The following is a 12,867-nucleotide window of genomic DNA, read 5'->3' as shown; positions in this document are numbered from 1 at the left end:
TCACGGAGTCGCGGTTTAAGCAGAGAGGTAATGAAATACAACAGACACTGACAGGCCTCTGCGTCTGCCTTTCTCTGAAGAACCACTGAGCGGGAGGAGACAGCCAGGTGAGGAGAAACTGTTCTTATCTATCAATTCAGTATTTCTATCATACAGAGATTAGGCTGTTGTTGCGCTACTAGCTAGCTGATAGCTAACGACTTTGCTAGCAAAGCTTTGCTTGCTAGATAACTAAAAAGCTTCTTCCCTGTATTTTTAATGATATTAGTCATTCTTTAGTATCGCTTATGCAATAAGGGCACATCGCCCGTCCAAAATCGATCATCTCCATAATGAATATATGTCCGATCTTCTAATTTCCTTTGCTGCATAATGTACATTTCATTTATTCTGGCGTTAGGTAAATGTATCTTGAAGGAGACACTTAAATAAAAGTCCAACAAGGATATTCATTTAGAATTAAAAATAACTCACCCGGAATTACCATGATAGATAAAATGAATGTAATAAAAGTGTCATTAATGAAGGGGAAAAAACTCAACCCAGAATTTAAGTTTAGGGTCTGGTTCGCAGAGTATGAAGTTAAGTTTTTTTCCCCCAATTATTCAATGGAAAAAAAAAAACTAACCTCAGTTAAGTAAAATAAAATTAGAATCAAAACTTTTGGAATTGTAATGATTCCTTTAAAAAAAGTTTTGTTTAAAATATTTATTTTAATTAACTCATTTTTACCAAACATAAACATTTATTTGCACACATCAGAAATCTTTTGTTGTGATTTTAGGCCCTGCTCAGGACGTCATGTGAGAATCACAAGCAAAACTTTGAGTCACAAACAAAAACTTAGAATAACAAGAAAAGATTCATGACAAGCGCAAATAAGTTTGTTTTGCAAAAAAGAAAGTTAACTTCATGAGTCAAAAATGTGTGATTTAAATAAAAACATATATATTTAAGCAAAACTCAGTAGGCGTTTCTCATTGTTGCATGCATTAACAATTCAATTTTTGCTTTTTTTTTTTTTTTTTTCGTTTTTCTGCAGTTCCACGTTAAAGTTTGATGACAGCTCTGCTTTCCTGAATGGACCATCTTCATCTCCACTGCAGCAAACAGACAGCTCTGTTATAGATTACAGTCCACTAAAAGGTTGCATTGTGCCCTTGTTTACATTTTTAATAGTGTAATTCTGTAAAGACAAAATATGCCTGGTGGTCCAGCTCTGATTTACATATCTTGATAAATTGCAGGTTTGAATATTGCAATACTTTCCTATAACACAATAGACCTGCAGAAAGAAATTACTAATAAAATATCTTACATAGGCATAGTATTATGCTCTACAAGGAGATGTTCGTTAGCTTTGATTGTATATGTCACATTTTTGTAATTTATCATTGTTTATTAAACTCTGAAAGCTGAATGGCTTTGTTAATATTCTGTCCTAGAATGTGGTTTGATGTGCCATTTTTTTTTTTTGTTGTTGAGCTTCTTTTGTTGTTTTTTGTTGTTGTTATTTAACCTGCCCCTTTAGTGGCCCCTGCACGGCCCTGCCCCAAAGTAATAATAAGTAACAAATCTATTATTTGTGCAACCATCTATAATTTAAAGTTGTTTGTAGCCGGTATTTTTTGGTTAATCTTTCTTTGATTTATGGTGCAGATTGTAGTGATCACAGCAACCAGATGATGCAAATATAGCCTGCTTTTATTTCTTGCTTCTTTTTTTCCCCATCTTTTATGTTCTCCCATTCGCACGAACAGACCATCATCTAGAAAGGCATTCTTTTCAACTCCAACTAACATTTCACATCTTTTGTCACACATCATGCTTTGTTGCACAAATTCTCCCACCTTTGTTCTTTCCCTCTCCACCTTCACAGCTATCTCTCCGCACATACAGTGTGAGCAGCGTTTCCCTTCTTCAGTTTTCCCGCAGATTTTCCATCACTCGTCATGTGTTGGTTAATCCCAATTTACTTGATCCTAAGCCTCTGTCGTGATCCACACTGCTTTGACACCGCAATTATAACTCGGCACTAACATGTACTGAATGTATGAAACTCGAGCTTTTCTCTTGGAGGATTTTTTCCCCCTGCTGCCTAATGCTTACATATTCTTTTTTTTTCTTGCTCTTTAGCTGCCCTTTTTGTGCTATAGTTCGTTTCTCCATCTCTTATTTTGATCCATTCTTTCCCCTCCTTGTGCGCTTTCTCTGTGTGTCTGTATTTAAACTTTATAATCCTCATCACTCTCTGCCTCTATCCCATGTCTTTTCCACCCTGAAGTGTGTAAATCTGTCCCCCCTTTCTCTGTCGCTCCCTGTCACTGCACCCTTCATTTCGTAAATCTCCTCAGCCCCCTCTGCCGTCTTCCTCTTACTCACAGATCCTCACCTGATTTCTCCCTTATTTTATTCTCCTTGTGTTTTCACTCTTGCTGCCAAACCTGCTTTTCTATTCCACCCTTTCTGCCTCTCCTTGTCGTTATTTAACGTTTTATGCCCCCTCTATCATTCCTCTTTCCTTGTCTGCTATATATTTTTGCACCCCAGCTGTCTTCCGCAGCACATTGCAGAGATATGCCTCCGATCAGTCTCTCCATCCTAGCTCCACCTCTCTTACGTTAAATGATGAATGAATTTTGCCTTTACTCTTCCACAGGAAGCTGGATGCTTTTATTTATGATGCTGCAGTGTTAAACTATATGGCCAGGAAGGACGAAGGCTGTAAGGTAACGACTGAGGCACAGATACACATGCTTTTGTTTTTTTGTTTTTTTGCTTGGCATTATGTGTCTTTCAGTATCTGCATGTTGTCCTTTCTCCAAGGTGATGACCATAGGCTCGGGGAAGGTTTTTGCCACCACAGGCTACGGTATCGCCCTGCACAAAAACTCACGTTGGAAACGTCCTCTTGACCTGGCCCTGCTGCAGCTAGTGGGAGATGGTAAGACCTATGGAGAAAGGGGAAGGTTTTAATGAAAATAATGAGCACCATGACCGGCTTATAAGGGAAGGTTATGGCTAAGACAATAAGGTTGAGAAAGGAGTGACAGCCTCGCATGAGGGTGGGGGGTGAATAGAGGACACAGGGGGTAGATGAATGAGAAGATGTCGAGGGGAAAATATGGGGCATGTGACAGCAGAAAGGTGTTTTGATTGTGACAGAGGGCATAATGATGTGTAGGAAAGGGCTGATGAGACTTTTAAAAAGGTTTGTGAGCCTCTTTATTGGGTTGAAGACAGGATGATAAATAAAAGGGGCAGAGGAATATCATTTGCTTGGTGGTAAATGTTCTCCTCGTCTATCCATTCCTCCTGTGTAGTTATCTTGCTCTTTTGTGCTTTCCCTTTTCCTCTTTTTGCTATTGCAAAAGAAAAAAAGGGATTTACTTGAGTGAGTCACAGTTGTAAAAAGTCGCTTCTTGTTTGTTGACAGATTTTCAGAAATACAGATTATTTCAGACTGACAGAAAGGCTGAGGGGAAAAAAAAGAAACACCTGAAAATACCCTGATTTGATGGAGCAGCAAACCGAGGAAGCATATATACAAAACACTGGATTAATAATTTATTGATAGCAGCAGTACCTTGCAAAAGTTTTCACACCCCTTGAGTATATTTGGGTTTTATGCGATATGCCAACACCAAGCAGCTTTTCACACCAACCAATTGATTATTCCTCATTCCTCTTTGCACAATGGTTTAGTCTGTAAAATTGAATAGAGAGCAACGGCGAACATCAATTTTTGAGTCTGTTTGATTCAGGTCGCCCTGTTGGATCGATATACATTGATTTAAAGCACTTCATTGCAGCCATGGTTGTATGTTTAAGATAATGTTCCTGTTAGAAGGTGGACCTCCATACGTCCTCCTGTCAGTTCTGGAAATTTTCTCTCTTTCTCCTGATAAAGCAAACCTGCAGCATGACTTGGCCACCACTACGACTGACCATGAGGATGGTGTGTTCATTCTCATCTCCTCCGGTTACCTTGGATAGCTGTGAAGTTGTTTTATTCAGATTATGGATTGGTTTATAACCTAACCCTCCTAAAAACTTCTCCATAGCTTCTTCCCTGACCTCTGTTTGTCTCAATCAAGCTGTTTGCTCACTAATGTTCACAGCCTAGCAGGAATTATACTGACACAGAGCTTGAATCTATTTTGTAATTAGGTGACTTCACAAACAATGCACTTCTTTGTATGGTCTAAAACATATAACATCTACAGATGTTTGAAGCTACAAGGTGAAAAAATGTGACAAAGTTCAAGGCTTCTTATGCAAGGCCCTGTATGAGACCATCACAATATGCTGTTTAATTGTATCTACAAGTGGGACAGTCATGTTTGACAGGGGGAATCTGTTTTTAGCAACGGTTGTCAGTACACTAATGCTTGATTATCATATAACACAGTCTGCCACACACATTTATTGTCTCCATTGGATGTGGCTTGTTTGGCTTCTCCTCATGCTTTAAATCAGCTTTGCTTATGGCATGGCGGACAAAGCCCTTTAGCTGTTTCTGGCATTCCGACGCTTGAGCTGCTTACCCTCTGATAATGCCAATTTGGTGCCAAGATCTATTAAAATAAGACTGGCATCTGGAGCTGAATTGCTCGACCTGGAAATGTGTGACTGTGTGTGTGCAAGGCAAGGAAAAACGGAGAGCCCACTAGCCCTGACACATGCTACTTCTTCTCATCCCTTTGGTTTTGTGTTGTAAAAGTCCTGGACATCAGCTGTGTACATCTAGTTTCTGCAAGGCATTGCTGGAGTAGATTATTAAAGAAGAATATTAGTTTCTTTGGAGGTGGAGAGATTGGAGGAAGGGGCTCACATTCATCATGCCCTCGAAGGCTGCATCTTTTTAACGACATCTGAAGATCTCAGAAGTTGCACCTTTCACCAGACCGAGTTGTGTCATGGAGTTGCATCATTATAGCTCCATGCCTTGTGGAGCTGTATAATTTTATCAGTGAATTTAAGGATGTATGAAGACTTTTAATCCCTATATTGTTCCTCTTGTTGCTGTCTCTGGTGATTTACACCACAGCTTTAAGAGATGGCGCACTGATCTTACTACATTTTTGCTTTTTTTCCTACTTATAAAGAAAACTAGCTGAGTAGTAAGAATCCTTCCCCCCCTACATTTTATCAGATCCACTCTTTTTTTTTTTGCATCCTATCACGACTTTGATTCCTTGAATATATTATTCAGTGAGTAGATATTGAAATGCGAGAAGATGATGTTTCAGCTCTTGGCCAGCAGGACTTTTTTTTTTTTTTTTCAGAAATCTTGTGATGAATGCAGAGAGGTTTGTCATGGTGAGATAAAAGCGCAGCATTGTACAGGTCATGGTTTACTGCTCAGCAACTGCGAGGCTCGGTGTCTCTTGGATGTGTGTGGCATCCAGCCACATCTGGCATACCGCAAAATGCAAACATGCTCGCTGGTGCTTGCACATTTACATATGCAAGCGTGCCACATACACACACACACACACAGCCGCTGATACAGTGTCCTTTGTTGAACATCTTTGTGGTAAACGGCAGGCTTTGCATTTCCAACGTTGCCAGCCCTACCTGAGCTTGTCTGCCAGAAACAACATAGGTGGAGAAGAGGATGTGATGCACCTGCCAGATTTGGCAAGCTTAAGTTGGCTGTGACTGAGAAGTAGGAACGACTGCCATCTCAAAGGTTAAGGTGCGGGTGGTAGGGGTTGGAGGTGAGACCATAAGAAACAGTGGGCAGCTCTTGGATGAAAAAGGACAGGGTATAATGCTCATCATGCTCACATGGGAACATAACTCATCAATTGACACCAAATAGGGTGCTCAGATATGCTGTTTCTTATGCTGCCCTGGGCAACTGCCCACATGGCTGCTGGTGAGGAGAGTCTCGAATTTAAAAGATGAACAACCAGGAATAGACAACAGTTGATGCAAGAAAGGAAACATGTGGCTCAAGAAAATCACTCAGATTTTCTCCGCTGAGGACAGAAATATGACTTAATCTGCACCCTTCAGTCAGACCCCTGTTGTTTTCACATTAGTGCACAAAGCCACTTCTGGGGGCCTGTTGCAAATTCTCGTTTTATTGCAGTTGTAAAATCTTACACTTTAAATGTTTTAAAAGACTGTATTATGTGAGGGGAAAAAGTAAGCCTTGAGAAGAACTGACAAGGGAGGTAAAAATGTTTTTTTTCTTCCCAATCTCAATGAACTGCAGCAAAAGCAAGTGTAACGAAAGATGATGAGGAACTGGGTGCTTTGACTATGTTATACAGTTTTTTTTAGCTTTGTACTATCCAGGAATATTTAAAACGAAACAATGGATAAACATCTGAGAACGCACCCCATGCCTACTGTTAGAGCCAAGCAAGATTTGTGATGCCCTGAGCCTGTTTCTCTTTGGATCGAATCAGAAAAACTTTGAAATACCAGAGATTCAAAAATAAAATAGGTGCTCTGGCAGAAAACCTAAAAAGGGTCATCACCCTGTCTTACAAAATAACATTGACCCAAAACATGTGGTAAAATCAATACATAAATGATTTACCAGATACAAAATCAATATTCTTCCTCGACTGTTTCAGTCCAGAGACCTGAATCCTATAGGAAACTAAGGTGGGTCCAACTGCAGTGAAGACAGTGTGGAAGTGAATAGGAAATGTCAGCAATCCTTTTCTCTTTAACCTTGAGCAGTGATATAGGATAAAGATTATGAAACCACTGATAGTGGCTTCATAATCCACTATTTTCTGCACAAAAAGGACAGAAAGAAAGAAAACAAAAAAATCAAACATTGGTGTCCATCTCCACTGCGTGTGTTCTGTGAATATTTCTAAAGTCCTTGCTATTAGCATTAAATAAACCACATGCATGCCCCCCTGGAGTTGGAATACCGAGAAGAAAACCCCAATTTGAAATTCTGATATGGCTTCAGTGCATTCAAAGCTCAGTAAAACTGCATTAATAATAATTCAAAAGTGCAAACAGTTTATTTGCACTTTTTGTTCATTTGTGAATCATTAAATATTCTCAAACTCTCACTTAAGGCCAAAATTCTGCATACGTGTGACTGATTTAGATTTAAAACTAGTTTTATTTTCCAAAAAGTTTGTTTCTGATTGGAAATGAGACAGGCATCTCTGAAAACATAAAGTGATGTAAAAGGAATATCTATTTCAAAGGAAGACAATATGCTTTAATTTTTTTATTTTATTTTTATTCATATTTTGACCCTTTTCAATAATCAGTGAAAGAAATCTTGATTTTCATTACACCTTTCAGGTCTCTCTTATGAAGCTGACCAGTTATTTGTGTATTTCTGGTAATTTAACACTTTAACTTTGGTGATGAGCTCTACATCGTTCAGATTTTTAGGACTTCTTGCAATAATCCAAATCTTTAGCTCCCTTGATTTTGCATCAGATTTAAGTTACTGCAAATCATTAATAATAATACACAAAGACAAAACATGTTGGTAAATGCAGAAGATTATTTTAAACCTAAATCATGAATAGTTTTAAACTTGTACTGCTAACAGCAACCAGCTTGGTCAGCAACGAGTCTACAAAACGTATTGTTTTCCTATTGGTTTAAGATGAGTTTCATGTTAGTCCCAGTTTTAATTTCAACTCCTGATCACAGCCTGAGTAGCAATAGCAGTAGTAGTTCACTATCCTCTGCTTCCAATTCTCCTGAGAGGTTTCCAAAATATTCTCTACTGCACCTCCCTTTTAAGTAGAGTCATGAAGGAAAGATTAATGTGCTTACCTTACTTGCTATTTTCACTGCTCCGGCCTTTTAGTTGATATCAAAATTTCCCTGGAGTCACCCTGAAAGCAACCCAGGTACCACCAGTGGGCCTTGTACCACAGATTGAAAACCACTGAATAGTATCTTAATTTATTTTTTATTTTTAGAAAATGGGGTTGTATAAATATATATAACAGCAGGGTTATCGATATTTGAATTAACGTTAATTTTGTTAAAACAAACTAAAGGAATTCTTTAAGTCAAGATTAATTTTCAGCAATAACAAATTCATTTATCTTAAGGTTTTTCCAAACATCCTTACCAAGGTGCTAATAAACATGGCTGGCAGTGAGTTTGTGTTTGTTTGGTTGTGCCAGAGACATGGAGCTGTTACCTGCGTCTGCCAGTGGGCTGCAGCAGCACTATATCCATCTGTTGCTGTAGCTGGAGGCCACGGCTGATTGGCTAATGATGTTCTACAGAAGACATATTAGCCAGATCACACAGATGACTGAATCGGCTTCAACTAAGCCTTGCGAGCAGAGCTAATGATGGCTGAAATATAAAGCCAAGACCTTTTTTTTACGGCGCAGTGTAGTGTTGCAAGTAAATCCATGACCTGTCAGCTTTTAATGCCCACTATAGCCAGTAAAACGTAATATATTTCAGAAAAATCAACATGCAGTAAAAGCAACCTTCAGACCTTATGTTTGCAGTGCAGCTCATGCTAGCATAGGTAATATTGTACCATAAAGCTCCCATTACCAGTTCTGTGCCTCTTTGATTCAAATGTGAATCATATGCAGCATCCTATGGCTGTCTGTCACTATGGTTACACCAGCAACCTGTGCAGCCAATCACAGTACTTGCAGGAAAACCCAGGTTTGTTTTGCCATTTACTTCAAAAAAAAAAAAAAATGATTCTAACCACCCTTCCAGGACAAATTTTTGCTTCTTTGTCTGTTTTTCTTTCCTTCCTCAGCCAATTTTCTCTCTAATTCCCATTTTTTTCCTTTCCTTTTCTCTCCACTCATACTTTCCACGCTGACGAGTGCTCCACTGTCATCTTTGTCACGATGACACAAATTCAGCCTCTCATCCTCCATCTATGTTCCGCTTCTTTCAGCAACGTCTAACTCTCCCTGTCTGTCTCATTTCCCCTGACGCCTCCGTGGACGGAGAAAGAATGCCGCTCGCTCTCCGTCTTTACGGGGCATTCTTCCCAACTCTCTCATTACCCCTCACCATCTTGTCCACGCTTGTTCCGCCTATCCAAGCATCACTGTGGCTCCTGGTCTTTCTTTCTGCTCCTCTTCTCATTTACTCTCTGTTACAATGTTGAGATTAGGTTGTCGATGCCATTTTAGTTCTTGGTCCTACTTCATTGTTTTAGACTCTCCATCCCTCTTTTTCTAAGACATCGTTGTCTTTGTTATACCAAACACACTGCCTTATTTTACTGACCTATGACCATGAGCAGTCACCTTGAATAAACACGTAACAAGCAAGGCCCCATTTTGCATTGCTTTTGGTTTTTCTTAAATTGTTTATATTCTTCTTTCGCCACCGTTTTTCGTTTTATAGAACTCAACATCTTAGAACCTAGACAAATTTCTTCACCCAAAGATGTCCAATAATAAGTGTAGAAAAACAAGGGAACTTTCATCCATTCATCTGTAGTTTAGACCAGTGTTTTTCAACCATTTTTGAGTCAAGGTACACTGTTTTAATTGAAAAAATCCAGAGGCACACCACCAACTAAAAATGGAAATAAAGATACTCGGTAGCCGCCTATATATAGTCATTCTTATCAGTCTCTTGAATAGGAATCAAATTAACACAAAAAATTTATTATCACATTTTACATTTCTTATTTCAAATTGCACTTAACATATCCACTTCAAAAATACACCTGAACAGCCACAACACTGTGGTGTTAAATTTAAAGAAGTTGTAGAAAACGTCAAAGTGTTTTACAAACTAATCCACAAGCATCTTGTAGCCGGAATACAGAAAATAATTCTTATTCTGAAAGAAGCAATAATATTTGGGAAACATTTCACTTCATATTCACTGTTAGAATATGAAGAGTTGCATGTACAAAATGTCAATATCTGTATATTTTACCCACCTTGTGTGAAACCTGTGCATGTTTGGATGAAAACAGCTGATTTCCTGGCAGAAATTGAAGAAAGACAAAGCTCTTCCTCCACAGCTCTCAGTCTCTCTCTGTTTTTATAGTAGCCAGGCTGGAGAAGCTCACTTAACACAGATATGTTGTGGGAAATGGACTCATGTTCTTTCCAACTACTGCTGAGCTTCACTGTCTTTTCCATCACTGTCATCACAGTCTTTCTAGATTCAGTGCTCTCACCGCTACCTGTAACATTCGTGCATCACTAATTCTCGTTTTAATGTAAAATGCTCTGTACCTACTGCCATCTAGTGGTAAGAAAATTACATGATTACGCCGCTAGTCACTACTACAGCAGACACTCGAAGATGGCATTATTTGCAGACAATTCATTTTCAAAAAATCTTTTAAAACCAATTACCGTATTTTTCGGACTATAGAGCGCACCATACTAGCACCCTCAATTAAAAAAAATAAAATAAAATAAAATAAAAACTGGAAGCTGCTCTCGGTTTTCCATTAGGACCCAGCAGAATGCCTCGTCCTAATAAATCTGCTGTAAGGACGCAGCACTCCGTCTCCAAAGTCGAACCATGGTTTCGTTCACACCGAGCTTAAATGTAGTGGCTCTATTTCCCTCATGTAGTGCCAGATCGACAACCCTCAACTTAAAAGCTGCATGATATGAGTTTGAAAACATTTCTCCGTCGTGCCTGCTGCTAGCATGTGCTTGTTCTAAATGAAAATTAGCCGTTCTTCTTTGATTTACAATTTTGACTTCTAATGATTCACTTCCTGCTAGAGAGCCCCCTGGTGGTTAAAGAAAAATCCGCAGAAAAGCCACAGCGGGCTACAATCCGCATGGTTCAAAGTTAAGGAAAAAAGTAGCAGCTTTTAGTCCGGAAAATACGGTACCGTAGTGAAATTGAATAATTTCCACGGCACACCTGACGATCACTCACGGCACACTAGTGTGCCGCGGAACAGTGGTTGAAAAACACTGGTTTAGACCCACCTATTCATTCAGCATTTCTACCAACTGCAGTGCTGTGCAGCCCCTGAGATAAGGTAGTTTCAGAAAATGATCATACCGATTATACCATTGCTTAGAATCTGTTTTATTCTCTCCGCTTGTATTTGCTCAAAGAGACTGTATTTTATAATTGCCAGCTACCTGACATAGCAACTCTCAATCCAAGTATCAAGGCTTTGATCTTAAGAAAACAAATGTGTGAACTAAACTAGGTCTGTAATTGCAGTCTTTGTTGACCCCCTTGGTACCATCAGCTCAGTGCCGTCATGATGGCATTTGTTTTTTTGCTCTTTAAACCTAATTATTGCACACGCAGTAATACTGACTAACCTGAAAGATGAAGCTAAATTGAACAAAGAGGCAGAAAGACTCACTATAAGCACTTTCTTTGGTAATGCTAAAATCCAGTCAGCCTCTTTGCAATTTTGGTCATAAGAGGGTGAAAGCACCACAATGTTCTGATTTAAAAATGATCTTAATTCTGTTTAATTTGTTAGTCAATAAAATAGTCAGTTAAAACATTTGTGTTGTTCTTTTGGTCACTTACCAGCAGAGAGAATTGTTAGAAGCTGCAACATTGGAACAGCAGAAGATTGCTCATGTTATAAAACTCAAAAATATATTTAAGAAAGGCAAATACGCAAAAGAAAGTTCAAATTGAGTTAGTTCAAATAGTTTTTTGACCACCAACTTTGAATTGGCTTACCCTGGTAAACTGAGGGTGATGTGTGTTTATGATTGACACCAGGCAGTAGTCAAGGTCATGAGAAAAACATTTAATTTAATTAGGAAAATCTTTCTGTACACTATAAATGGCTGCTGACATCCAGTCAGCCATCATTGCTTCATACAAAACTCAGAAAACATTGTTCAGCAGAATCCTAACATTGCAATGTCAGTTTCGGTTTTGACCATAATTCTGAAGAGCTTGATTGGAATCAATTCTTTGTAGAACATAGAATTTCCGACATTGAACTTTAGCTCGGCATAACTAATTTTGGACTCGAAGATCAACCTCGATTGTTCTTTGAGCTCAAAATGACAGACCACAGATCTTAGTACAATACAGACAAATATCTGGATTGTCTTGTTCATTGCAAATATATGTTCAAACAGGTAACTTGTTTGCTTTTTTCCAACTAATTGTGCACGTCAAACCTCTGTTTTCATTTCCAAGTCAAATATCCCAATTTCATTTTATTTATCTATTTATATTATTATATGTTGGCTTTCTTTTTCTGGGAAATTATTGGGCTCAGAACAGGAAGGGATTTGTAGCTGAACTTCACTATTTATTCTATCGAAACAACCTTTTTCTCCTTTTCCACGTCTTTCTCTTGTCTGTTATGCTTTTATTCTTTTATGCTTCTCTGTATTTTCATTCTTCATCTCGTTCTCCTCCATCATTCTAACCGTTTGTCCTTATCTATTTTCCTCCCCAGATGAGATTGAAATGCTGGAGCGCCTCTGGCTGTCAGGTATCTGCCATAATGACAAAATTGAGGTGATGAGCAGTAAACTGGACATTGACAACATGGCTGGGGTCTTCTACATGCTTCTGGTGGCTATGGGCCTCAGTCTGCTGGTGTTTGCATGGGAACATTTAGTCTACTGGAAACTGCGCCACTGTATGGCCACTAGTTCTGGGAAGTTGGACTTTCTCTTGGCAATTAGCAGAGTAAGTATTTGTCTGCTGCTGATTTTTTTTTTTTTACTTTCACCATTTTTGCATGTCAGACTCACTAGCATTTCACCATTTTGATGAGAAAGCATAGTTATGTCTAATGATTTTCAAATTTCATATATTTTTGCTGTTTTGACATGTTTTGAAATGTCTCTGATTTGTTGCCGTATCTGGCATCAAACATATTTAGATGTCAGATACAGTTGATCAGACTAAATACAAAAAATATATCCTAAATGAGAATTTTATTTCTAAGGG

General features: G+C 38.6%; 1 protein-coding gene across 4 annotated transcripts in view; it reads left to right on the top strand.

Moving 5' to 3' along the window:
* grin2db (glutamate receptor, ionotropic, N-methyl D-aspartate 2D, b) overlaps window positions 1–12,867 on the top strand; it is a 92,223-nt gene that overhangs the window by 67,738 nt on the left and 11,618 nt on the right. For all 4 annotated transcript variants that reach the window (XM_081597208.1, XM_008431540.3, XM_008431538.3 and 1 more), the window contains exons 13-15: window positions 2,660–2,729; window positions 2,827–2,944; window positions 12,368–12,603. In XM_081597208.1, coding sequence (XP_081453334.1) covers window positions 2,660–2,729; window positions 2,827–2,944; window positions 12,368–12,603 — 424 coding nt within the window. The remainder of the gene's footprint in view (window positions 1–2,659; window positions 2,730–2,826; window positions 2,945–12,367; window positions 12,604–12,867) is intronic.

This window comes from Poecilia reticulata, chromosome 16, assembly GCF_904066995.2.
Source record: "Poecilia reticulata chromosome 16, P_reticulata-male-v2, whole genome shotgun sequence".
Classification (NCBI taxonomy): domain Eukaryota; kingdom Metazoa; phylum Chordata; class Actinopteri; order Cyprinodontiformes; family Poeciliidae; genus Poecilia; species Poecilia reticulata.
Note: the sequence above shows the minus strand (reverse complement) of the source record. Positions and strands in the feature narration are given on the sequence as shown.